Genomic DNA, 27397 nt, shown 5'->3' with positions numbered 1-27397 from the left:
GGCGATACCCTGCAAGTTGTGCCTACATGTGACGGATTTGGTACAAGGAAACCCTTTGAGGATTCGAACATGGACGTTTGTGCACAGTATAACTTGGAGCCCACCATTCCTGCTTTGCAGCTATATTTTTTTTATTATTAATACTATAAACTCAGAGCGACGGTAACCAATACTCAGTCACTAATTTCACAACAATGTATTTGCGATGTCTATATTTGAATCATATATACTTAATCTTAAAAATACTTAAAAATTCAGTAAACCGACGATCCTTTAAGTCACAGACTTAGCTCATTCACGGACGTATGTATGCACATTTGTAATTGTTCGTCCATTGGGCGCATTCTTCTATACACATAAAAAAAGTTAAGCACCCCCTAATATTATGTATGATAATACACTACCATAACGCTAAAAGTTGATTGCAATACTAATTATGATATTTATATTGTTTTGTCCGAATAATGTGACCGTTCATACGTGATGGTGACGTCCCAATTTCTCGTGTTTTGCACGTGCATCATGCCTCCCTAGCACTCAGCAAAAGACAGTATGTTCACGCAGCAAATACTGGAACTGAAAACTGTGTTAACTGATTTGTGTAATCGTCAAGTCTGAAAATGGCAAGAAGGAGATTATGTGAAGCACTAAGATGGAAAATCATTGATATGCATGCCGCAGGGATGTCTTTCAAGGCGATTGGACGTCAACAGGGCTAGCATTACTCAGTAATCAGCCGACTAGTGCGAAAACACGCCCAAACCAATTCAGTGAAGGACCTGCCATGTACAGGACGCCCCCCTGTGACGTCAGGACGTGAAAACAGGATATTACTGCGATTAGTGCGAAGAAATCCGTATGCGACGACCACCTACCTGAGGCGTAATTGGTTACCCCATAGACGTCTGTCTTGTCAAACGTTGCGGAATCGTTTAAAAGCTGCTGGAATGAGGGCCCGAAGAGTTGTCAAACGCCCCCTACTGGTACAGCGTCCTCAGAGACTGCGATTACAATGGTGTTTGGCACACCAAGGGAACATGGAGACGTATCCATTGGTCAGATTAAAGCGGGTTTCAGCTGCTGTTGAATGATGGCCAAACGAGAGTGTGGAGGCACCAAGGTACAGCATACACCCCCAAGAACTAACTGTTCCGTTTGGTGGTGGCTCCGTGATGATATGGGGGTGCATATCCCATGATTGAAAGACCGTGTAACTATGCGGGGCATCTCTCCCTTGAGATGATCCGACGTCTGACTGGAGGGATGAGGAGAAGGGTCGAGGCTGTCATCCGGGCACGCGGTGGCCCCACCTGTTATTAATCTTTTTGACACGCGAATGTCATTAATGGACGTTTATTTACATTTTCATTCATCATGTGCAACAGTTTATCGTTGTTCCAGTATCGCAGTGCTATACTTATAGAGGGTGTTGTTCCAGTATAGCAGTGCTATACTTATAGAGGGTGTTGTTCCAGTATAGCAGTGCTATACTTATAGAGGGTGTTGTTCCAGTATAGCAGTGCTATACTTATAGAGGGTGTTGTTCCAGTATCGCAGTGCTATACTTATAGAGGGTGTTGTTCCAGTATAGCAGTGCTATACTTATAGAGGGTGTTGTTCCAGTATAGCAGTGCTATACTTATAGAGAGTGTTGTTCCAGTATAGCAGTGCTATACTTATAGAGGGTGTTGTTCCAGTATAGCAGTGCTATACTTATAGAGGGTGTTGTTCCAGTGTAGCAGTGCTATACTTATAGAGGGTGTTGTTCCAGTGTAGCAGTGCTATACTTATAGAGGGTGTTGTTCCAGTATAGCAGTGCTATACTTATAGAGGGTGTTGTTCCAGTGTAGCAGTGCTATACTTATAGAGAGTGTTGTTCCAGTGTAGCAGTGCTATACTTATAGAGGGTGTTGTTCCAGTATAGCAGTGCTATACTTATAGAGAGTGTTGTTCCAGTATAGCAGTGCTATACTTATAGAGGGTGTTGTTCCAGTATAGCAGTGCTATACTTATAGAGGGTGTTGTTCCAGTATAGCAGTGCTATACTTATAGAGAGTGTTGTTCCAGTATAGCAGTGCTATACTTATAGAGGGTGTTGTTCCAGTATAGCAGTGCTATACTTATAGAGGGTGTTGTTCCAGTATAGCAGTGCTATACTTATAGAGGGTGTTGTTCCAGTATAGCAGTGCTATACTTATAGAGGGTGTTGTTCCAGTATCGCAGTGCTATACTTATAGAGGATGTTGTTCCAGTATAGCAGTGCTATACTTATAGAGGGTGTTGTTCCAGTATAGCAGTGCTATACTTATAGAGGGTGTTGTTCCAGTATCGCAGTGCTATACTTATAGAGGGTGTTGTTCCAGTATAGCAGTGCTATACTTATAGAGGGTGTTGTGTTGTGGTAAAGCAGTACCGGTTTGGGGCAACTATATTTCAATTAAAATTATATTCTGGCTCAAAATTGTTTTGTTTTGCTTGTTCTCAGATGATTGCACAAACATAATGCTTTCTCCAACTTCACTCTGTTTATTTTATCATGTTCGTGACTCTGATTTACTATACAGAACATTTCTGGGGGGTGCTTAACTTTTTTTTATGTGTATATTACCATGTGTCATATTTTGTTAAAATTTTCAAATGAGCAGTAACTACTGAAAGCGCGACATTTTGATGAAATGTCGCGTTGTCAGGCTTTGTTAAAATATTAAAATATGCAGTTATCATTACAAGCGCGACGATGCGATAACGCGACATTTTGTTGAAATGTCGCGTTGTCGAGTTGTCGCATTGTCGCGCTTTAGAAATATATTGGAAGTATGCATAGATGTATAATAGCCCGACAATGCAACAACGCGACATTTTGATGAAATGTCGCATTGTCGCGCTGGTAATGATTACTTTATATCTCATATTTTAACAAAGCGCGACAATGCGACATTTCATCAAAATGTCGCGTTGTTGCATTGTCGCTCTCAGAAAATTTTAACAAAACCTGATCTATGATTATAGATGAATGCGCCCAGTGAACGAACTCAGTCACAGCAATCACATATGTGCACACATACGTCCGTGAAGGAGCTAAGTCTGTGAGTTAAAGGGTCGTCGGTTAACTGAATGTTTGACGTAACAACTCCGATTAAGTAGAGTACATTTATAATAATAATAATAGATCATGCTGAATCTCATGCTCAAAGCACATTGTTGGCCCGGTCATTCTCATCTCCAAGGGGAGTAGATATACGACCTAAGCTGCCTGTGATGTGCTAGACGTTATTCAATTATTTCAGTTATTTCACGGCGTGTCAACTTGTTGCGGAAGGAAATCCCTAAGCGACGTATGTGTATGGTGCTGGGATTCAAAAACGACAGAGCCAACGGTGTGTCACTTTGAAAAAATGTCGGAGACCTGAATTAAATTAAATAGAAATGCAAAGTGTTTGTTTATTGCTGTGAAAAACGTTTGTTTTATTAAACCCCACACCGACAATAACGATATATGAACTAATTCTTAAAGTAACGATGAACGATTTGCTTTCATTTTGAGAAAAGCAAACCACATTGCCTTTGCTGCTTTGGTTTTATAACCATTGGAACTACCAAAAGACCAGTGAAGATTGAAAAGGAGTATAACCATTTCGGCGCATGCGTAAATTAATTCATTTACTACACATGCGCACCATTAATCGAAAAGAGCGACAACGCGACAACGCGACATTTTAACGCCTTTTTACACATGTTTGATTGGGCGACAGTGCGACATATTTGACCTTGAAAAATGTCGCGTTGTCGCTTTGTAGCGCTTTGTAAAAATAAAAAATATTACTCAAAGCGCGACAATGCGACAAATGGCAAAAATGTCGCATTGTCCAATGTCGCAATGTCGCGCTTTGGCTAATTTTGACACTTTTTGCTTGTTTTTGGAAGGGCGACAATACGACAACGCGACAATGTCCCTTGTAGTATTCCACACAAAACCAGTCCCTCAGCTGGTGTCAAACCTACATTTGTCACAATATCTTTTGATTATTTCATTATATATGTATAAATATATTTCAATTAGTCATTTCATAAACCTGTTGTATTCTTTTTTATATATTTATTATATAGAATTCAGTCTGTTTGGCTTTATTAAAGTGTCTATATTTTTCTATTTGGTAATAATATTTAACCTCATTTTGGAAATGTGTAATGGTTGGTTGGTTATTTTTCATTTTGCATCTATAAATGTGAAATTTGGCCAATAAGAGTATCAGATAAAAAATATTATCGGTGTGGAAATGTTTTGAAAAGCCAAAAAGAATTAGATCTGAAGTAAGATCCATATCTTGCCAGTATGTGGACACTTGGATTCAATCCATTGTGAAAATCTTTTCCAGAATTTTGTGCTTACCCTACAGTCCCAAAACAGATGTTGGATAGATTCTGGCAGAAAGTACATAGACAGTTGTTAACAATATGCATCTTGAGTAGATAAGTATTAACAGGTAGAATTCTATGGAGCAATCTAAGCTGAAACCATCTAAGTTTAGGGTCTGGAGTAGTTTTGTGTGCTCTGATAAATAAGCTAGGCCAGTTCATATCCATTAAAAGTTCCTCTTCCCACTTGTCAATAACTTTTAAGCTTTCATCGGTTTGACTTATTACATAGTAATATTTCTTTGAGCCTTTTTTACATGAAAAGAGATTGGCAATAGATATATTTGTATTGTTTGTTGTTTCCAGTTGCAGGTCTTTATTAATGCCTAATTGTATCATGTATGTATTTACTGATCTTGTAATACCATAAAATTCAAGAAAATTATATTGAAGTATTTATTACAGAATTGTTGCAATGTCATAAAATTTCCATCATTGTTTAGCAAGCAATGTATGCTGTGTATGTTAATGAGATGAAAGGTTTTGTTATCTAATGATTTGCCATTTATAATAATATTTTTATTGTATAGCAGAGGTTCCCTTAGGAACATTTAGTAACTTTTTTATCCAGATTATTTTCAAAGCGTCAACATATGCAAAAATATCTACCATACCAAGTCCTCCAAGGGAAATAGGTTTACAAGCAACTGTTCTCTTTATTTTGTCTGGTTTATTATCCCATAAAAACTTGAAAAGAATAGTATTTATCTTTCTAAGGAATTCATCTGGGGGACTAGGAAGGGTAAGGAAAAGGAAATTAAGTTTTGAAATGAGCATTGATTTGATAATTGCAATTTTGCCATCTGTTGATGGTTTGTTCAATTTCAAAGATTTTGCTTTCAAAGTTAAGTTTAATCATTTTATCTCGATTAGTAGAAAAAATTATGCCTAGAATTCTAAAGGTTTCAGGGTTCCATTCAAGGTTTAAGTCTTGTCTAAATTTGATATTACTATTCTTCTTGGAGCCTATCCAGATTATTTGAGTTTTATCAAAATTTATTCTTAATCCGGAGATATTTGCAAAGATATCAAGAGTGTCTATGGTAGCCTCGAAGGATCTCTTAGAACCGTCCAAAAGAAACCTGTTGCATTCTTAATGTATCATGTGCATAATTGTACTGCTAGTGGTCTTTAATATCCATTATATTAATCATAAAGCATTGCATCGTCCTAAGGTACAGCCAATGGTATTCTTGGGGTGGATGAGGTACGTGTGGGTTGGGTGATGGGTGGGAACCTGCATTTTGTATGGAGACTAAATATTCTTTCAGCTACAGCTGCAAAACCAGGACCCTAAATAAAGAAACAATTTTGCAACAATGTATTTTGTGGCAGACAATATCTTTTTTTCTAATTATTATTGTTTTCAAGCGTGTTCTGTGACAATTAGTTTCTTTTCAATAAACTCCCTGTGTCAAGTGGTCAATTGGAACCCCAGTGCAGGAAGCAGCCCAAACTGTGCGTCGGACACCATAAGTCAACTCCCACTCGTCGTTCAACAAACAGTTTATTAAAAAAGAAAATAACAATATTGCACACGTCCCTTTCTACAGGTCTGCTAGTCCGATACTTGTACAAGGGCAAGAAAACAGAAAACAAATGATTGCGATTTTGTTGCGAATATCAATTTTCCTAGATATACATGCAGTCCATTTCCCAGAGAGAGCATTTCATAATATTCATAGAAAGAATTGAAGTCCATGTGAAAGTGCTGAAATCAGATGCTCCGGAATTGGCCTCCAAGACAAACTAGAAGCTATACACATACTAGTCTTTGAAACTAAGGCATTTAGAAGTGATACATGTAAGGCAGAGAATGTATGGAGGTCAACTCCATACTCTTTCTGATAGTTCTGTTTATCCTTCAAACAAAACATTGAATACATTGCTGAATGTGTGAAACGTCCCCTTTCATCTTGACATTGTGAATAATGACAATAAGAACTAACAATCTGTAACAAACACTGAATTGCTAACAACCGGCTTGGGGGTTCATTCGCAGGACGGTGACCAACTTATTTTTCACTAATCCTCTTCTAGGACGCGAAATCAATCATATAGGTGTCTTCCTCAATCCAGATTGAGGGGGGTCGTCTCCAAAGCAAAGAGTAGAAATGTGTTACACAGCCGACATGAGCGTAAAAACTGATGTACATCACGGTTCCGTTTCCTACTGTTTCTATTACTATCCTCAACAACAAAAGTTCCTGTGACACCAATATTTTAGTGTATTTTTCAAACAAGTAAAGTTTGGTTTTCAATAGTGTAGTACATGTGTGGAATCAAGTCACAAAAACGCAACTGCTACAGAAAAGCATGCATTCCATGCAAACATTGACTTTTATGCAAGCCCCATGCATTTCACTACCCAAAAGTGGGTTTAAAAACATGTGCGTTAACGGGATTCCATATGCATTGTTTAGCATCGTGCTGACAACAACCACTCAGAAAAACAACAAAATTACGCAATTATTCAACATTAGGAAATGCCACGCCTGTCCGAAAATGAGCGTCTGCGAGCCATTGGTATGCTTGAAGCAGGATCGAGTCAACGTGATGTTGCAAGACAATTTAACGTCCACAGAAACACCATTTGGTGTTTATGGCAACGTTGGCAACAGACGAATGCAGTCAGAGACCATCCTCGGAGTGGCAGGCCACCCGTAACCAATACTCTACAAGACAACTGGATTCGAACAACACACCTACACACCAGCAACAGTGACTGCAAGAAGCATCCCTGGCCTTCGACGATTATCTTCACAAACCGTACGTCGTCGCCTCAGATGTGCAGGGATTGTCGCCAGATGACCCACCAGACGTCCCATTTTGACAGGAAAACACCGTCAAGCACGTCTACAGTGGTCTACTAGCGTCTACGCTGGACGGCCATGCAGTGGGGACAAGTTCTATTCACTGACGAGTCTCGTTTTCACCTCAGCCACAGCGATGGACGGATTCGAGTGTACCGATGTCGAGGTGAACGTTACGTCAATCATTGTGTCATGGAAGAAGATCGGTTCGGGGGCGGCAGCGTTATGCTATGGGGTGGGATCACAGAAAGACAGAGGATCCGTTTGATAGTGGTGGAGGGAAATCTCAATGGACAGCGCTATCGCGACGAGATCATCGGCCCTGTTGTTCTACCGTTTTTGTGTCGTCATGGCCCAGGCATTACCTTTCAATCTGACAACGCCCGGCCTCATATTGCTCGACTTGTTCAGGTTTCTCTTCAACAAAACAACGTGAATGTCATCCCCTGGCCGGCTCTATCCCCCTGATCTCTCACCAATCGAGCACATGTGGGATGAAATGGATCGGCGCCTTCGACGTCAACCACGTGTTCCACAGACACTCCAGGAACTTCGAAACATGCTCATGCAGATATGGACAGATATCCCACAGGAATTTGTGCGACGCCTGGTCCATTCCATGAGATGGACACACACGCTATTGATTTGTAAATTGACATTTTGGCATGTTCATGTTTTGTATGAAATCACGCATTTTCTGAAGTCAGTATGGCAAATTAAACCATTTGAACACTTACAGGAGTCTTTTATCTGTTGCAAACCGAAATTGTTTCAGATTTGGTAAAAAACATAACTTTGCATTAAATCTTATTCAATGTCACAGGAACTTTTGTTGTTCAGTATATATCCAAAATGGCAAGGAGTATATATTTTGAATGTTGTATACTTGATCAAACAATTTTTATAGCAAGAGTCGCATGATGATCTTTAGAATCTTCCCAGATAGAGCATGCTCGATTAAACCTAAAACATGGTAAAATGTAAACACCAAATGTCGGAGCTACTGTAATATTGGTCGACATAAAGGGAAAGTTGGCATCCTTTTGTATGGTATCATTATGGTATTGTGGAGAGTTGATTGAGTGTGCAATAGCATTAAAAACGTATTTCAATCATTAGAACTCCTCCTTAGGTATTCCGAGCTGATATTTTTTTCATTCGTGTCCAACGCCCGCCAATGACATCATCATTATTTGTGTTGACAAAGGAGAGAATATCGAAGTAGATTCACTCTTGGAAATCTAGCAGGTTTACAAATACAAATACCTTTCATAAATCTCATAAAAGCGGATAAACGTGAAATCTTGATTTTTTTTATTTCGAACATCTTTTTCAATCAGTGTTATATTGGATGTGACCTAAAACCTTCAGAATACAACTAATGCTGTCTGTATTATCGTGTTCTGGATGGTATTGCGTAAACTGACGTGACAAGTTGAAGTTCGATCAATACACACTAGTAGTAGTTGTAGTTGTATTATTCGCGTGAATTATTTTGGTCAACAGATCGACGTCCTGCGAATGCCCCGTTTGGATGCAGAAGACGGTGCTTCTTGCTTCTCCAACACCTGGCCAAGGGATAGTGCCCATCGGTTTTGTTTAAGCTTACGCTCATATCAAACACTGTCGGGGACCGGCGGATGCTTGTAGCACATACATAACAATTTGCAACAGAAAAATACACAATACACATACGTTTTCCTTCCACATCTGAAAATGACATATTTCATAGTACATCTAAAAGTGAAACAGCATTGTGATAATCGTTCACTGGTTTCTGGTTGGCGAGAGGTTGTCTCTTCTACCTCTCAAGGACATTGGCTAGTTGACGAAACTTCTTCTTACTGGGTGACACTTAACTACAGGGATTGTGATCTAAGTATTGTTTGGATCAACCTGAAGTATCTCAATGCATTTGTAAGATCTAGATGCCAGTCCTCGAGATGATTTGTTGGCGTCCACCCACTGCTAAGAGACATTATTATAGTGTTTCGTGACAAAGTCGTCTTCGGTGCTAATTGTGGTTGGGTATCTTCGGTCATTTCTTCAATGGATTTATAACGAAAGCTATAAACAACTGGTTGGGAAAGCTTCGTTGAAGTCGCTGGTGGTATTGGTAACGTCGTTGCATCAGCTATCACAGTTTAAGTCTAAGTCACTCTGACTCGTGCCAGGCATCCTACACTCTAACATGCAGAAAAGACCCAAGATAAGTATCAAGTTGTCTGGCTCTATCTCAACTAGTGTAGAGATAGAAGAGATACCAGATAAGTATCAAGTTGTCTGGCTCTATCTCAACTAGTGTAGAGATAGAAGAGGCACAAGATAAGTATCAAGTTGTCTGGCTCTATCTCGACTAGTGTAGAGATAGAAGAGGCACAAGATAAGTATCAAGTTGTCTGGCTCTATCTCAACTAGTGTAGAGATAGAAGAGGCACAAGATAAGTATCAAGTTGTCTGGCTCTATCTCAACTAATGTAGAGATAGAAGAGATACCAGATAAGTATCAAGTTGTCTGGCTCTATCTCAACTAGTGTAGAGATAGAAGAGACACTAGATAAGTATCAAGTTTTCCGGCTCTTCGGTCATTTCTTCAATGGATTTATAACGAAAGCTATAAACAACTGGTTGGGAAAGTTTCGTTGAAGTCGCTGGTGGTATTGGTAACGTCGTTGCATCAGCTATCACAGTTTAAGTCTAAGTCACTCTGACTCGTGCCAGGCATCCTACACTCTAACATGCAGAAAAGACCCAAGATAAGTATCAAGTTGTCTGGCTCTATCTCAACTAGTGTAGAGATAGAAGAGGCACAAGATAAGTATCAAGTTGTCTGGCTCTATCTCAACTAGTGTAGAGATAGAAGAGGCACAAGATAAGTATCAAGTTTTCCGGCTCTACCTCAACTAATGTAAAGTTAGAAGAGACACCAGATAAGTATCAAGTTTTCCGGCTCTATCTCAACTAGTGTCGAGATAGAAGAGATACCAGGTAACTATCAAGTTTTCCGGCTCTATCTCAACTAGTGTAGAGATAGAAGAGACACCAGATAAGTATTAGGTTGTCTGGCTGGATCTCAACTAATGTAGAGATAGAAGATATACCAGGTAAGTATCAAGTTAAACACTCATGTGCTGTCTTGCTCTACACAGTAATGCTGATGGGGGGGGGGGGGGGGGGTCCACGATAAACACTGATGCGCTGTCTTGCTCTACCCAAGTATTGCTGGTGTAGGGGGGACCCCACGTCAGGCGCTGATCCGCTGTCTTGCTTCTTGAATCACTTTGGATCACTATGAATCACACTATTACGTAAACATTTCCATTTGTCCCAGGTGTCAACTGATGACGTCACTAAGCTTTATCCGAGAGTCAACTGATGACGCCACTAAGCTACATCTGGGAGTCAACTGAGTCGCGTGTTCTGTGTATGCGCGTTGTTGGTGCCGCTGTTGCTAGTGTTTCACAAATGGCAGTTGCTGATAATAATAAGAATCAAATGGAAGATCAGATAGACTTTTGTTGTGTATCCACTGTTCCAGGCACATGAGGGCTACTGAACTGCCAGGGACCAAGAACTTGTTGGCAAACAGCGCCCGTTTAGTTGCAAGAAAAGACAGATCTCCTTCTGTGAAGACACACACGCCTCGAAGACGGCGCCCAGCACAGTGCTCCGGTGCCCAAGATGCGTACGTCGCTAACCAGTCCTTGCCGTCAGGCTTGCCTACAACACAGAGTCATCAACAACTGTTAACATGTCAGGTGAAGATCGTCCAAGCAATTTGACATGTAATAACTTTATTGTATTGTGATAGATTACTTTGAGAAGTTCGTTACACATAAATATATAGCGTGTGAGTAATAGATTACATGACAATGGAGTAAAAATAAACATATGTTCGTAACTATCCCAGCAATAATGTAATACCGCGAAGTCTTCAGGTTAGGCATGGGTAATGTAATACAGTGAAGAATGTATGCGACCTGGGTAGTACCGTATTTTAGTGAAGACTGTAGCTTACATGGGTCGCAATGTAATACAGTAAAGACTCTAGCTTACATGGGTTGCAATGTAATACAGTAAAGACTGTAGCTTACATGGGTCGTAATGTAATACGGTTAAGAATGTAGCTTACGTGGGTCGTAATGTAATACAGTAAAGGCTGTAGCTTACATGCGTCGTAACGTAATACAGTAAAGACTGTAGGTTACGTGGGTCGCAATGTAATACAGTAAAGACTGTAGCTTACGTGGGTCTTAAAGTAATACAGTAAAGACTGTAGCTTACGAGGGTCGTAATGTAATACAGTAAAGACTGTAGCTTACGTGGGTCGTAATGTAATACAGTAAAGACTGTAGCTTACATGGGTCGTAATGTAATACAGTAAAGAATGTAACTTACATGGGTCGTAATGTAATACAGTAAAGACTGTAGCTTACATTGGTCGTAATGTAATACAGTAAAGACTGTAGCTTACATGGGTCGTAATGTAATACAGTAAAGACTGTAGCTTACTTGGGTCGTAATGTAATACGGTTAAGAATGTAGCTTACGTGGGTCGTAATGTAATACAGTAAAGAATGTAGCTTACATGGGTCGTAATGTAATACGGTTAAGAATGTAGCTTACGTGGGTCGTAATGTAATACAGTAAAGACTGTAGCTTACATGGGTCGTAATGTAATACGGTTAAGAATGTTGCTTACATGGGTCGTAATGTAATACAGTAAAGACTGTAGCTTACATGGGTCGTAATGTAATACAGTAAAGACTGTAGCTTACATGGGTCGCAATGTAATACAGTAAAGAATGTAGCTTACGTGGGTCGTAATGTAATACGGTAAAGAATGTGGCTTGCATGGGTCGTTATGTAATACAGTAAAAACTGTTGCTTACATGGGTCTTAATGTAATACAGTAAAGACTGTAGCTTACATGGGTCGTAATGTAATACAGTAATGAATGTAGCTTACATGGGTCGTAATGTAATACAGTAAAGATTGTAGCTTACATGCGTCGTAATGTAATACAGTAAAGATTGTAGCTTACATGCGTCGTAATGTAATACAGTAAAGACTGTAGCTTACGTGGGTCGTAATGTAATACAGTAAAGACTGTAGCTTACATGGATCGTAATGTAATACGGTAAATAATTTAGCTTACATGGGCCGTAATGTAATACAGTAAAGACTGTAGCTTACATGGGTCGCAATGTAATACAGTAAAGACTGTAGCTTACGTGGGTCGTAATGTAATACAGTAAAGACTGTAGCTTACATGGATCGTAATGTAATACGGTAAATAATTTAGCTTACATGGGTCGTAATGTAATACAGTAAAGACTGTAGCTTACGAGGGTCGTAATGTAATACAGTAAAGACTGTAGCTTACATGGATCGTAATGTAATACGGTAAATAATGTAGCTTACATTGGTCGTAATGTAATACAGTAAAGACTGTAGCTTACATGGGTCGTAATGTAATACAGTAAAGACTGTAGCTTACATGGGTCGTAATGTAATACAGTAAAGAATGTAGCTTACGTGGGTCGTAATGTAATACGGTAAAGAATGTAGCTTACATGGGTCGTTATGTAATACAGTAAAGACTGTAGCTTACATGGTAAGTAATGTAATATAGAGATGACTTTTAGCCCATTCAGGTAGTACTGTAATATGGTGAATACTGTAGCCTACCTTGGTAGTAATATTATACACAGTAGACCTCTAGCCTATCCGGATAGAAACGTAATACATTTTAGATTTTTAGCCTATCCAGGTAGTAATGTAATACACGGTAGACTTCTAAATTATCCGGGTAGTAATGTAATACACTGTAGACGTCTAGCCTATCCGGGTAGTAATGTAATACACTGTAGACTTCTATCCTATCTGGATAGTAATGTAATACACTGTAGACTTCTATCCTATCTGGATAGTAATGTAACACACTGTAAACTTCCAGCCTATCTGGAAAGTAATATAATACACTGTAGACTTCTTGCCTATACAAGTAGTAATGTATTATACTGTAGAATTATAGCCTGTCCAGGTAGTATTGTCATACACTGTAGACCTCTAACCTATCCAGGTAGTAGTAATGTAATACACTGTAAACTTCTAGTCTTTTTGGGTAGTAATGTATTACACTGAAGACCACTTGCCTATCCGGGTAGTAATGTCATACACTGTAGACTTCTAGCCTATCTGGATAGTTATGTAATACACTGTAGACTTCTAGCCTACCCAGGTAGTAAAATAATATACAGTAGACTTCTAGCCTGACTAGGTAGTAATGTTATACACTGTAGACTTCTAGCCCATCCGGGGCGGTCGGGTAGCCTAGTGGTTAAAGCGTTCGCTCGTCACGCCGAAGACCCGGGTACAATGTGTGAAGCCCATTTCTGGTGTCCCCCGCCGTGATATTACTGGAATATTGCTAAAAGCGGCGTAAAACCAAACTCCCTCCCTCTAGCCCATCCAGGTAGTAATGTAAGACACTATAGACTTCTAGCCTATGCATGTAGTGATGTAATACTCTGTAGACTTCTAGCCTATCTGGATAGTAATGCAATACACTGTAGACTTCTAGCCTATCCAGACAGGAATGTAATGCACTGTAGACTTCTAGCCTATCCAGGTAGCAATGTAAGACACTATAGACTTCTAACCTATCCGGGTAGTAATGTAATAATTTGTAAAATTCTAGCCTATCCGGGGAGTATTGTAATACACTGTAGACTTCCAGGCTATAAATGATAGTAATGTTATATACTGTAGACCTCTAACCTATCCAGGTAGTAATGTAATATACTGTAGACTTATAACTTGTCCAGGTATTAATGTAATATACTGAAGACTTCTAGTGTATCCAAGATGTAATGTAACATACTGTAGACTTCAAACCTATCCAGGTAGTAATGTAATATACTGTTGACTTTATAGCCTATCAAGGTAGTAATGTAATATACTGTAGAATTCTAGCCACCAGGTAGTAATGTAATATGCTGTAGACTTCTAGCCTGTCCAGGAAGTAATGTAAAACACTCTAGACTTCCAGACTATCCAGGTAGTAATGTAATACTCTGTAAACTTCTAGCCTATCCAGGTAGTAATGTAATATACTGTGGGAGTCTAGCCTATCCAGACACTAATTTAATATACTGTAGACTTCTTACCTGTCCAGGAAGTAATGTAATACACTCTAGACTTCTAGACTATCCAGCTAGTAATGTAATACTCTATAGACATCTAACCTATCCACGAATTTATGTAATATTCTATAGACTTCTATCCTATCAAGGTAGTAATATAATACACTGTAGCCATCTAGCCTATCAAGGTAGTAATGTAATATACTGTAGACTTCTAGCCTATCTAGGTAGTAATGTAATACACTGTAGACATCTAACCTATCCACGTATTTATGTAATATTCTATAGACTTCTATCCTATCAAGGTAGTAATATAATATACTGTAGCCATCTAGCCTATCAAGGTAGTAATGTAATATACTGTAGACTTCTAGCCTATCCAGCTAGTAATGTAATACACTGTAGACATCTAACCTATCCACGTATTTATGTAATATTCTATAGACTTCTATCCTATCAAGGTAGTAATATAATACACTGTAGCCATCTAGCCTATCCAGGTAGTAATGTAATACACTCTAGACTTCAAGACTATCAAGGTAGTAATGTAATACTCTAAACGTCTAGCCTATCAAGGTAGTAATGTAATATACTGTGGAAGTCTAGCCTATCCAGACACTAATTTAATATACTGTAGACTTCTTACCTGTCCAGGAAGTAATGTAATACACTCTAGACTTCTAGACTATCCAGTATTTGACTTGGACGCCGAGCTGAACGGACGTGATTTTTGTAGCTCCTCCAGACAAGGGTTATGTAATGACATAAGCCCACAAGGGTGAAACAGTATGATGCATACTACAGCCTTGTGAGAGAGAGGACGATAATAATTGTGAATTACTGGAGATTCGTGATGCATTACCCTGAGATATTTGGACTATTTTGTGATTGACCACTGGACATCTCAATGTAAGGTAAAACAATCCTTCTTTATACCTTTATATTGACAATGAGTCAAAGTGCTCAAGCGTACTCAACACAACTGCCAGATGAACTGGACTACAATATATTGAAGCAGCTTGAAGAGATACTTGGCGAAAATGATAGAAAGACTTGTGAGCAGAAATTGGTTGACGCCTATGATAATGATGATACAGGGCTCAATCATATCAGACAATCTGTCTATGATGTAGCTAAAGCAGAGTGTGGATACTTTCCAGAGGGCATTTTGATTAAGAGAGTCAATAGAAGTGGTCAAACTAAAAGCGTAGCAGAAAAATATGCTTCTGATGTGTATCTGTTTATTAAGTTTATTAAAGGTGCTATTCCAGCTCATGTGATTCAGACGGATGTTTTAAGTAGACCAAAGCAAGCCTGTATGAAGCCTACTACTGATGTAGCTATGGAAAAGGACAAGGACATATTGTCAAGTGTATTGGCGAAACTAATGTTCTTGCATGAAGATGTGAACAAGAAGTTTGACAGTGTGCGCAGACAACTGGATCAATTTCAAGACAAATATGACAGAGATATGTTACAGTTAATCAGTGCATATGATGAAAAGAGCGAGGAAGTGAAGAGGTGTACGGTTGTGATTCAGACACTTCGTTCAAATGAAAAGTCAATGAAGACGGACTTAATTCAATTACGTAATCCACTCAAACAGAAAGCTTAAGAGACTGAGTTACTTGAATTGAGAGGAAATGTTAAAGAAACAATTATATCTATTGTCAAGAATGTGCGCGTTGTCGATGGAAAAATAGATTGCATGAACACGAGAAACAAACTTTTATATTCGGAGACTGTTACGAAGGGAAGCCCAAATTCCAACAGACCTATTTCCCCACCCATTCAAAGGACCGATTACACGAGTATAGACTCTCGTCAATTCCCAAGCCTCCCATTCAGACCTCAGACTCATGACAATGCAGTCAGTAAAGACCGAAGCTCTGAAGACACTTCCCCCGAGCCGCTCATTGTCAAGCATGATGGCGTCGACAGACAAAAGCAAAAAAAACCTGTAAACAATGTAAAGGAGTCAAGAAATGTTACATTCCATAATCAGTGGGAAAAGTCTTTTGCCGGTGTATATAGAAATAGAAACAAAAGACTGGTCCTAAGCTATGTCAGAGCTGACGAACCATTTGACGTTGTTAAAGATGCTATATGTGACTATGCTAAGAATCGTGATGTAACTATCACAAATGTGAGACTCATGAAACACTGGGAAGGGCGACGCAATCCTACCTTCATCATTCGAATAACTGTCCCACAGCAATGTGCAGATATCATCTTGGATGATGACTGCTTCTGGCCCGAAAACGTTAATTGTTGTGAGTGGCTACCGGATAATGTGTGGTACAATGACGATAAGGCTGAACATTAATAATGTTGATGAACAATTTTAGACTTGCGACATATATACTTGTTCTAATGGCAACCATTCGCATTATTACGTGGAATGTGCGTTGGGCATTGAATTGCTTAGATGAAATTCGCTCAAAACTAATGAGCTGTGACATTTTGGTTATTACCGAACACTGGCAAGACGACACACGTGAATCTCTACTCTATGACTTGGATGATGACTTTAACGTCTATGTTAAATGTCAGCATGACCTCTTATCTCAAAGAGGCGCAGGGGGTATAGCCATATTTATTCGTAAAAGTACATGTCGGAGGTCGTCAGCAATCAGTATACCTTCAAGCGAGCATATCATTGGGGCTAAACTCGTCATTAATAAATGCCCTATGTATATAATTGGTGCTCGCCTTCCCTCATCTAACGTATTAGATAGTGTATACATAGAAGAACTTAATAATGTACTGGAGATTTATGATAGATGTTCTCATCAAGGGGAGACAATTCTTCTGGGTGATTTTAATGCAGACCTGCGGCATGGAATTATATTGAAACGCAGAGCGAAATATCTGCAAAGAGTGCTCACTGAACGGAATCTAATTTCTGTCGTACCCCTTGACGATAATGCCTTTTTAACCTTCACAAGTAAATGTAAAACTATAAGAAGTATGATAGATTATGTGTTCATTAATCTCCAACATGTTAGTAACGTTGTTGGTTATACTTTAGATACTGGAGTTCAATACTCAGTATCAGACCATTGTCCGATATGCCTATGTCTGAGTACCGATTCCCAGCCACGCTACTATGGCGGTGAACATCTTAACTGGCGTAAAGCTAATGACGTAGACTTTATGTTATACCGATATGAAACTGAAAACTATTTTAGATGTGCTCAGTTTGACGAAACTCAGTACGCATCTCCCCATGAATACATTGAAAGTTATCACAACTATATCCTATAATCGTTACATGCTGCAGCTAAACTAAGTATACCATCTTCAAAATTCCAATCTCATTTAAAACCATACTGGAAAAAAGATAATTTAAATACGTTGCATCGTACAATGCGACAACGCCGTAGTAAATGGATCTATAATGGTAAATCTCATGATAAAGAGGATGCAAATTACATTGAGTATAAAAGAGCAAAACGTATATTTAGGAAGCAGCATCGCCGTTCCAAACAAAAGCTGAAAGACGAAAAGTTTCAGGAAATATATGAAGCAGCTGAGGTTGATATGACAGAGTACTTTAGAGTAACCAAGACATATAAAAGAAAGAAGGAACAAACCCAGACGCTTGTGTATAATGAAGAGTCCTGTAATACACAGGAAGGAATTTGTAATCTGTTTTCCAAATATTTCAAGGATTTATCAATGCCAAATCATGATATCAATTTTGACTCAGATTTTACTGATTATGTGAATATTCGCATGGAACAGATTGAAAATGATTCGTATAACGACCAAGGGAACAGAAACGTTAGTTCCACGTTGATTTGTCCTTTCACATCTAATGAGTTATTGACTATAAAACGTCTAAAAAGTGGAAAATCGCCTGGTCCCGATGGCATAGTTAATGAACATATCAAATACTCTGGTAGATCTATTATCCATCACCTTGTTATATTCTATAATAAAATTGTTTCTCATGAATATGTACCTAAAATGTTTAACGTTGGAAAGATTTTACCTATCCATAAAGGCCATGGCAAATGTAAAGATGACCCCACTAACTACAAAGGTATTACCCTCACTCCAGTATTAAGTAAACTGTTCGAAAGACTTCTGCTGAATAGAATTGAAGAGTGGGCAAACAAATCTAAAGGCTTCCCCCACCGCTTTCAATTTTGATTTAGGAGAGGGGCTGGGGCAGAAACTGTCCTGTGTACATTAATGGAAAGCATAGCTTATTATAACGAAAGACAGTCTCCAGTTTATTGCGCTTTTCTCGACAACCAGAAAGCTTTTGACAGAGTCTGGCTTAATGGTCTTTTCTTCAAACTGTATAACTTTGGTATTAATGGAAAATTATGGCGACTTTTACGCACAATATATACCTCAATGCAGTCATGTGTAAGCATTGGAGGTTTTACCTCAAATGTGTTTCATGTTAAGCAAGGTGTTGGTCAAGGTCGCGTTTTATCGGCATGGCTTTTTACTCTATATATTAACGACTTGTTGTATTCACTTGATGATTCAGGGCGTGGTTTGTGTCTTCCATGGGGTAATACCCCCGGCATCCTATTAGCAGACGATACTACGCTGATGAGCAGCTCCCCTGACGGACTGCAATGTCTACTGAATTATATATACACCTATGCTAATAGATGGCATTTGAAATATAATGCCAGTAAAAGTGCATTTCTACTGTTTGGGAATATTCGCAAATCTGTCTGTCAATGTGTCTACATTGGTTCACAAGTACTTCCTAAAAAGGAAAATGTAACTTATGCTGGATTGCTTCTAAGTACATAAAAAAAAACCTTAGAACGTACCCATCTAATATGTGAAAAACTCAGAATGTTAGTCAATATAAATTATAATCATGGGCTATACTTTGGTGGCTTAAATCCTATCCCAGCTGTTCGTATATGGAAAGGGTTATTTTACCATGTGGACTATTTGCTTGTAGTGTATGGGGTAAACTGTCACCGAAGGAATACGAAATGCCTGAAATTATTTCAACGTTATTTTTGTAAAAAGATTCAAGGACTGTCCAGACGCACCCCTTCCGTCGTCACCAGAGATTGTCTGGGTTTAATTTTTCTCCAGGCGTACAGTGATCAACGAGCTCTTATTTCTGGGAAGACTATGTAATAGTGACATTAACTTTGCATTTAAAAGACTATTGCAGCCCAGACTTGTTCAGTATGAACTCGATACAACTAAAGAAAAAGATGATAAATGTAAAATGTCACCCGTATACCACATGCTTTCACTTGTAAACAAGTATGAACTCAATAATGACATAAACACATATACCATTTATTCTCATTTCCCCTCAAAACATGCATGGGCGAGTCGAGTTAAAGAACAAATAAGCGTTTGTGACCATAACGTAATTCATGCAGAGATTCATTCAAGAGAAAGCCTTAAACGATACTCTCTTATACGATCACCTAAGATACACAGACTTTGGTTACTAACAATTGAAAGGCCGGAACACTTCTATGATTTAGCATATTTATTATGTCTTAGCACCTACAGTATACAATCTGATGAATGTTTATGCGACACATTTGCTTTTGATATGATCAAACATGTGTTTATGTATTGTAAAAAGACTCAAGAACAAAGAAATATTCTTGTTGAGTCTATTATTGATTTACTAGATGTGACAACTTTTTCTAGTATCTGGAACGATGATGACGATACGTTTCTGTACTTTTTACTTGGCGGTTTGCCAACAGAAAGTACTATGGCAATTGAATACAATCTATGGGCAAATATAATGCTTCGTGTATGTATAACTGTTAAAATGGGGAAAAACCTACTAAGAAACATTATTTGATAACGATGTGAAACTGCCTGTACATACAATATATCAGCTGTTATATATATACATTTGTAGAACACCGAAATATCTCATATCAATGTATCTTCATCAACTGGGGGAAATAAAGATCATCTATCTATCTATCTATCAATGTAGACTTCTAGCCTTTCCAGGTAGTAATGCAATACACTGTAGACGTCTAGCCTATCTGGATAGTAATGTAATACACTGTAGACGTCTAGCCTATCCAGGCAGGAATGCAATACACTGTAGACTTCTAACCTATCCGGGTAGCAATGTAATACACTGTAGACTTCTAGCCTATCTGGATAGTAATGTAATACATTGTAGACGTCTAGCCTATCCAGACAGGAATGTAATACACTGTAGACTTCTAGCCTATCCAGGTAGCAATGTAAGACACTATAGACTTCTAACCTATCCGGGTAGTAATGTAATAATTTGTAAAATTCTAGCCTATCCGGGGAGTATTGTAATGCACTGTAGATTTCCAGGCTATAAAGGATAGTAATGTAATACACTGTAGACCTCTAACCTATCCAGGTAGTAATGTAATATACTGTAGACTTATAACTTGTCCAGGTATTAATGTAATATACTGTAGACTTCTAGTGTATCCAAGATGTAATGTAACATACTGTAGACTTCAAACCTATCCAGGTAGTAATGTAATATACTGTTGACTTTATAGCCTCTCAAGGTAGTAATGTAATATACTGTAGAATTCTAGCCACCAGGTAGTAATGTAATACACTCTAGACTTCCAGACTATCCAGGTAGTAATGTAATACTCTGTAAACTTCTAGCCTATCCAGGTAGTAATGTAATATACTGTGGGAGTCTAGCCTATCCAGACACTAATTTAATATACTGTAGACTTCTTACCTGTCCAGGAAGTAATGTAATACACTCTAGACTTCTAGACTATCCAGCTAGTAATGTAATACTCTATAGACATCTAACCTATCCACGTATTTATGTAATATTCTATAGACTTCTATCCTATCAAGGTAGTAATATAATACACTGTAGCCATCTAGCCTATCCAGGTAGTAATGTAATATACTGTAGACTTCTAGCCTGTCCAGGTAGTAATGTAATACACTGTAGACATCTAACCTATCCAGGTAGTAATGTAATATACTGTAGCCATCTAGCCTATCCAGGTAGTAATGTAATATACTGTAGACATCTAGCTTATCCGTGTAGTAATGTAATATTTATAGACTTCTATTCTATCAGGGTAGTAATGTAATACAGTGTAGCCATCTAGCCTATCCAGGTAGTAATGTAATATACTGTAGACTTCTAGCCTGTCCAGGTAGTAATGTAATACACTGTAGACATCTAGCTTATCCGTGTAGTAATGTAATATTTATAGACTTCTATCCTGTCAGGGTAGTAATGTAATAGGAACTAGACGTCTAGCCTATACGGGTAGTATTGTAATACAGTGTAGACTTCGGGCTTATTAGGGTAGCAATGTAATACACTGTAGACATCTAGCCTGTCCAGGTAGTATTGTAATACAGTGTAGATATCCAACCTATCCACGTGTTTGTGTAATATTCTGTAGACATCTAGCCTGTCCAGGCAGTAATGTAACACACTATAGACTTCTTAATCACTGTCTGTTCGTCTCAGCTAGATAACACTAGGGAGGCTCACCTGTGTACCCTAGTAAAGTAATACAGCCTATACTTCTAGCCTATCCAGGCAGTAATGTAACACACTATAGACTTCTAAATCACTGTCTGTCCGTCTCAGCTAGATAACACTAGGGAGGCTCACCTGTGTACCCTAGTAATGTAATACAGTCTATACTTCTAGCCTATACAGGCAGTAATGTAACACACTATAGACTTCTAAATCACTGTCTGTCCGTCTCAGCTAGATAACACTAGGGAGGCTCACCTGTGTACCCTAGTAATGTAATACAGTCTATACTTCTAGCCTATCCAGGCAGTAATGTAACACACTATAGACTTCTTAATCACTGTCTGTTCGTCTAAGCTAGATAACACCAGGGAGGCTCACCTGTGTACCCTAGTAATGTAATACAGTCTATACTTCTAGCCTATCCAGGCAGTAATGTAACACACTATAGACTTCTAAATCACTGTCTGTCCGTCTCAGCTAGATAACACTAGGGAGGCTCACCTGTGTACCCTAGTAATGTTATACAGTCTATACTTCTAGCCTATCCAGGCAGTAATGTAACACACTATAGACTTCTAAATCACTGTCTGTTCGTCTCAGCCAGATAACACTAGGGAGGCTCACCTGTGTACCCTAGTAATGTAATACAGTCTATACTTCTAGCCTATCCAGGCAGTAATGTAACACACTATAGACTTCTTAATCACTGTCTGTTCGTCTAAGCTAGATAACACTAGGGAGGCTCACCTGTGTACCCTAGTAATGTAATACAGTCTATACTTCTAGCCTATACAGGCAGTAATGTAACACACTATAGACTTCTTAATCACTGTCTGTTCGTCTAAGCTAGATAACACTAGGGAGGCTCACCTGTGTACCCTAGTAATGTAATACAGTCTATACTTCTAGCCTATCCAGGCAGTAATGTAACACACTATAGACTTCTTAATCACTGTCTGTTCGTCTAAGCTAGATAACACTAGGGAGGCTCACCTGTGTACCCTAGTAATGTAATACAGTCTATACTTCTAGCCTATCCAGGCAGTAATGTAACACACTATAGACTTCTAAATCACTGTCTGTCCGTCTCAGCTAGATAACACTAGGGAGGCTCACCTGTGTACCCTAGTAATGTTATACAGTCTATACTTCTAGCCTATCCAGGCAGTAATGTAACACACTATAGACTTCTAAATCACTGTCTGTTCGTCTCAGCCAGATAACACTAGGGAGGCTCACCTGTGTACCCTAGTAATGTAATACAGTCTATACTTCTAGCCTATCCAGGCAGTAATGTAACACACTATAGACTTCTAAATCACTGTCTGTTCGTCTCAGCTAGATAACACTAGGGAGGCTCACCTGTGTACCCTAGTAATGTAATACAGTCTATACTTCTAGCCTATCCAGGCAGTAATGTAACATACTATAGACTTCTAAATCACTGTCTGTCCGTCTCAGCTAGATAACACTAGGGAGGCTCACCTGTGTACCCTAGTAATGTAATACAGTCTATACTTCTAGCCTATCCAGGCAGTAATGTAACACACTATAGACTTCTTAATCACTGTCTGTTCGTCTAAGCTAGATAACACCAGGGAGGCTCACCTGTGTACCCTAGTAAAGTAATACAGTCTATACTTCTAGCCTATCCAGGCAGTAATGTAACACACTATAGACTTCTAAATCACTGTCTGTCCGTCTCAGCTAGATAACACTAGGGAGGCTCACCTGTGTACCCTAGTAATGTAATACAGTCTATACTTCTAGCCTATCCAGGCAGTAATGTAACACACTATAGACTTCTAAATCACTGTCTGTCCGTCTCAGCTAGATAACACTAGGGAGGCTCACCTGTGTACCCTAGTAATGTAATACAGTCTATACTTCTAGCCTATCCAGGCAGTAATGTAACACACTATAGACTTCTTAATCACTGTCTGTTCGTCTAAGCTAGATAACACTAGGGAGGCTCACCTGTGTACCCTAGTAATGTAATACAGTCTATACTTCTAGCCTATCCAGGCAGTAATGTAACACACTATAGACTTCTAAATCACTGTCTGTCCGTCTCAGCTAGATAACACTAGGGAGGCTCACCTGTGTACCCTAGTAATGTTATACAGTCTATACTTCTAGCCTATCCAGGCAGTAATGTAACACACTATAGACTTCTAAATCACTGTCTGTTCGTCTCAGCCAGATAACACTAGGGAGGCTCACCTGTGTACCCTAGTAATGTAATACAGTCTATACTTCTAGCCTATCCAGGCAGTAATGTAACACACTATAGACTTCTAAATCACTGTCTGTTCGTCTCAGCTAGATAACACTAGGGAGGCTCACCTGTGTACCCTAGTAATGTAATACAGTCTATACTTCTAGCCTATCCAGGCAGTAATGTAACATACTATAGACTTCTAAATCACTGTCTGTCCGTCTCAGCTAGATAACACTAGGGAGGCTCACCTGTGTACCCTAGTAATGTAATACAGTCTATACTTCTAGCCTATCCAGGCAGTAATGTAACACACTATAGACTTCTTAATCACTGTCTGTTCGTCTAAGCTAGATAACACTAGGGAGGCTCACCTGTGTACCCTAGTAAAGTAATACAGTCTATACTTCTAGCCTATCCAGGCAGTAATGTAACACACTATAGACTTCTAAATCACTGTCTGTCCGTCTCAGCTAGATAACACTAGGGAGGCTCACCTGTGTACCCTAGTAATGTAATACAGTCTATACTTCTAGCCTATCCAGGCAGTAATGTAACACACTATAGACTTCTAAATCACTGTCTGTCCGTCTCAGCTAGATAACACTAGGGAGGCTCACCTGTGTACCCTAGTAATGTAATACAGTCTATACATCTAGCCTATCCAGGCAGTAATGTAACACACTATAGACTTCTTAATCACTGTCTGTTCGTCTAAGCTAGATAACACTAGGGAGGCTCACTTGTGTACCCTAGTAATGTAATACAGTCTATACTTCTAGCCTATCCAGGCAGTAATGTAACACACTATAGACTTCTAAATCACTGTCTGTTCGTCTCAGCTAGATAACACTAGGGAGGTTCACCTGTGTACCCTAGTAATGTAATACAGTCTATACTTCTAGCCTATCCAGGCAGTAATGTAACACACTATAGACTTCTAAATCACTGTCTGTTCGTCTCAGCTATATAACACTGGGGAGGCTCACCTGTGTACCCTAGTAATGTAATACAGTCTATACTTCTAGCCTATCCAGGCAGTAATGTAACACACTATAGACTTCTAAATCACTGTCTGTTCGTCTCAGCTAGATAACACTAGGGAGGCTCACCTGTGTACCCTAGTAATGTAATACAGTCTATACTTCTAGCCTATCCAGGCAGTAATGTAACACACTATAGACTTCTAAATCACTGTCTGTTCGTCTAAGCTAGATAACACTAGGGAGGTTCACCTGTGTACCCTAGTAATGTAATACAGTCTATACTTTTAGCCTATCCAGGCAGTAATGTAACACACTATAGACTTCTAAATCACTGTCTGTTCGTCTAAGCTAGATAACACTGGGGAGGCTCACCTGTGTACCCTAGTAATGTAATACAGTCTATACTTCTAGCCTATCCAGGCAGTAATGTAACACACTATAGACTTCTAAATCACTGTCTGTTCGTCTAAGCTAGATAACACTAGGGAGGCTCACCTGTGTACCCTAGTAATGTAATACAGTCTATACTTCTAGCCTATCAAGGCAGTAATGTAACACACTATAGACTTCTAAATCACTGTCTGTTCGTCTCAGCTAGATAACACTAGGGAGGCTCACCTGTGTACCCTAGTAATGTAATACAGTCTATACTTCTAGCCTATCCAGGCAGTAATGTAACACACTATAGACTTCTAAATCACTGTCTGTTCGTCTGAGCTAGATAACACTAGGGAGGCTCACCTGTGTACCCTAGTAATGTAATACAGTCTATACTTCTAGCCTATCCAATCAGTAATGTAACACACTATAGACTTCTTAATCACTGTCTGTTCGTCTAAGCTAGATAACACTAGGGAGGCTCACCTGTGTACCCTAGTAATGTAATACAGTCTATACTTCTAGCCTATCCAGGCAGTAATGTAACACACTATAGACTTCTAAATCACTGTCTGTCCGTCTCACCTAGATAACACTAGGAAGGCTCACCTGTGCACCCTAGTAATGTAATAGAGTCTATACTTCTAGCCTATCCAGGCAGTAATGTAACACACTATAGACTTCTTAATCACTGTCTGTTCGTCTAAGCTAGATAACACTAGGGAGGCTCACCCGTGTACCCTAGTAATGTAATACAGTCAATACTTCTAGCCTATCCAGGCAGTAATGTAACACACTATAGACTTCTTAATCACTGTCTGTTCGTCTCAGCTAGATAACACTAGGGAGGCTCACCTGTGTACCCTAGTAATGTAATACATTCTATACTTCTAGCCTATCCAGGCAGTAATGTAACACACTATAGACTTCTAAATCACTGTCTGTTCGTCTCAGGTAGATAACACTAGGAAGGCTCACCTGTGCACCCTAGTAATGTAATACAGTCTATACTTCTAGCCTATCCAGGCAGTAATGTAACACACTATAGACTTCTTAATCACTGTCTGTTCGTCTAAGCTAGATAACACTAGGGAGGCTCACCTGTGTACCCTAGTAATGTAATACAGTCTATACTTCTAGCCTATCCAGGCAGTAATGTAACACACTATAGACTTCTAAATCACTGTCTGGCCGTCTAAGCTAGATAACACTAGGGAGGCTCACCTGTGTACCCTAGTAATGTTATACAGTCTATACTTCTAGCCTATCCAGGCAGTAATGTAACACACTATAGACTTCTAAATCACTGTCTGTTCGTCTCAGCCAGATAACACTAGGGAGGCTCACCTGTGTACCCTAGTAATGTAATACAGTCTATACTTCTAGCCTATCCAGGCAGTAATGTAACACACTATAGACTTCTAAATCACTGTCTGTTCGTCTCAGCTAGATAACACTAGGGAGGCTCACCTGTGTACCCTAGTAATGTAATACAGTCTATACTTCTAGCCTATCCAGGCAGTAATGTAACACACTATAGACTTCTAAATCACTGTCTGTTCGTCTCAGCTAGATAACACTAGGGAGGCTCACCTGTGTACCCTAGTAATGTAATACAGTCTATACTTCTAGCCTATCCAGGCAGTAATGTAACACACTATAGACTTCTTAATCACTGTCTGTTCGTCTAAGCTAGATAACACTGGGGAGGCTCACCTGTGTACCCTAGTAATGTAATACAGTCTATACTTCTAGCCTATCCAGGCAGTAATGTAACACACTAAACACTTCTAAATCACTGTCAGTTCGTCTAAGCTAGATAACACTAGGGAGGCTCACCTGTGTACCCTAGTAATGTAATACAGTCTATACTTCTAGCCTATCCAGGCAGTAATGTAACACACTATAGACTTCTTAATGACTGTCTGTTCGTCTCAGCTAGATAACACTAGGGA

General features: G+C 39.1%; 1 protein-coding gene across 5 annotated transcripts in view; it reads right to left on the bottom strand.

Annotated features, from left to right (window-relative positions):
- Positions 1-8008: 8008 nt before the first annotated feature.
- Positions 8009-27397, bottom strand: part of LOC124132233 (N-acetyllactosaminide beta-1,6-N-acetylglucosaminyl-transferase-like) — a 36888-nt gene continuing 17499 nt past the window's right edge. For all 5 annotated transcript variants that reach the window (XM_048392835.1, XM_048392834.1, XM_048392833.1 and 2 more), the window contains exon 3: positions 8009-10949. In XM_048392835.1, the coding sequence (XP_048248792.1) occupies positions 10681-10949 (269 nt within the window). In that variant the 3' untranslated portion in view covers positions 8009-10680. The remainder of the gene's footprint in view (positions 10950-27397) is intronic.

Source organism: Haliotis rufescens, unplaced genomic scaffold (assembly GCF_023055435.1).
Source record: "Haliotis rufescens isolate VD_foot unplaced genomic scaffold, xgHalRufe1.0.p SCAF_11, whole genome shotgun sequence".
Lineage (NCBI taxonomy): Eukaryota > Metazoa > Mollusca > Gastropoda > Lepetellida > Haliotidae > Haliotis > Haliotis rufescens.
Note: the sequence above shows the minus strand (reverse complement) of the source record. Positions and strands in the feature narration are given on the sequence as shown.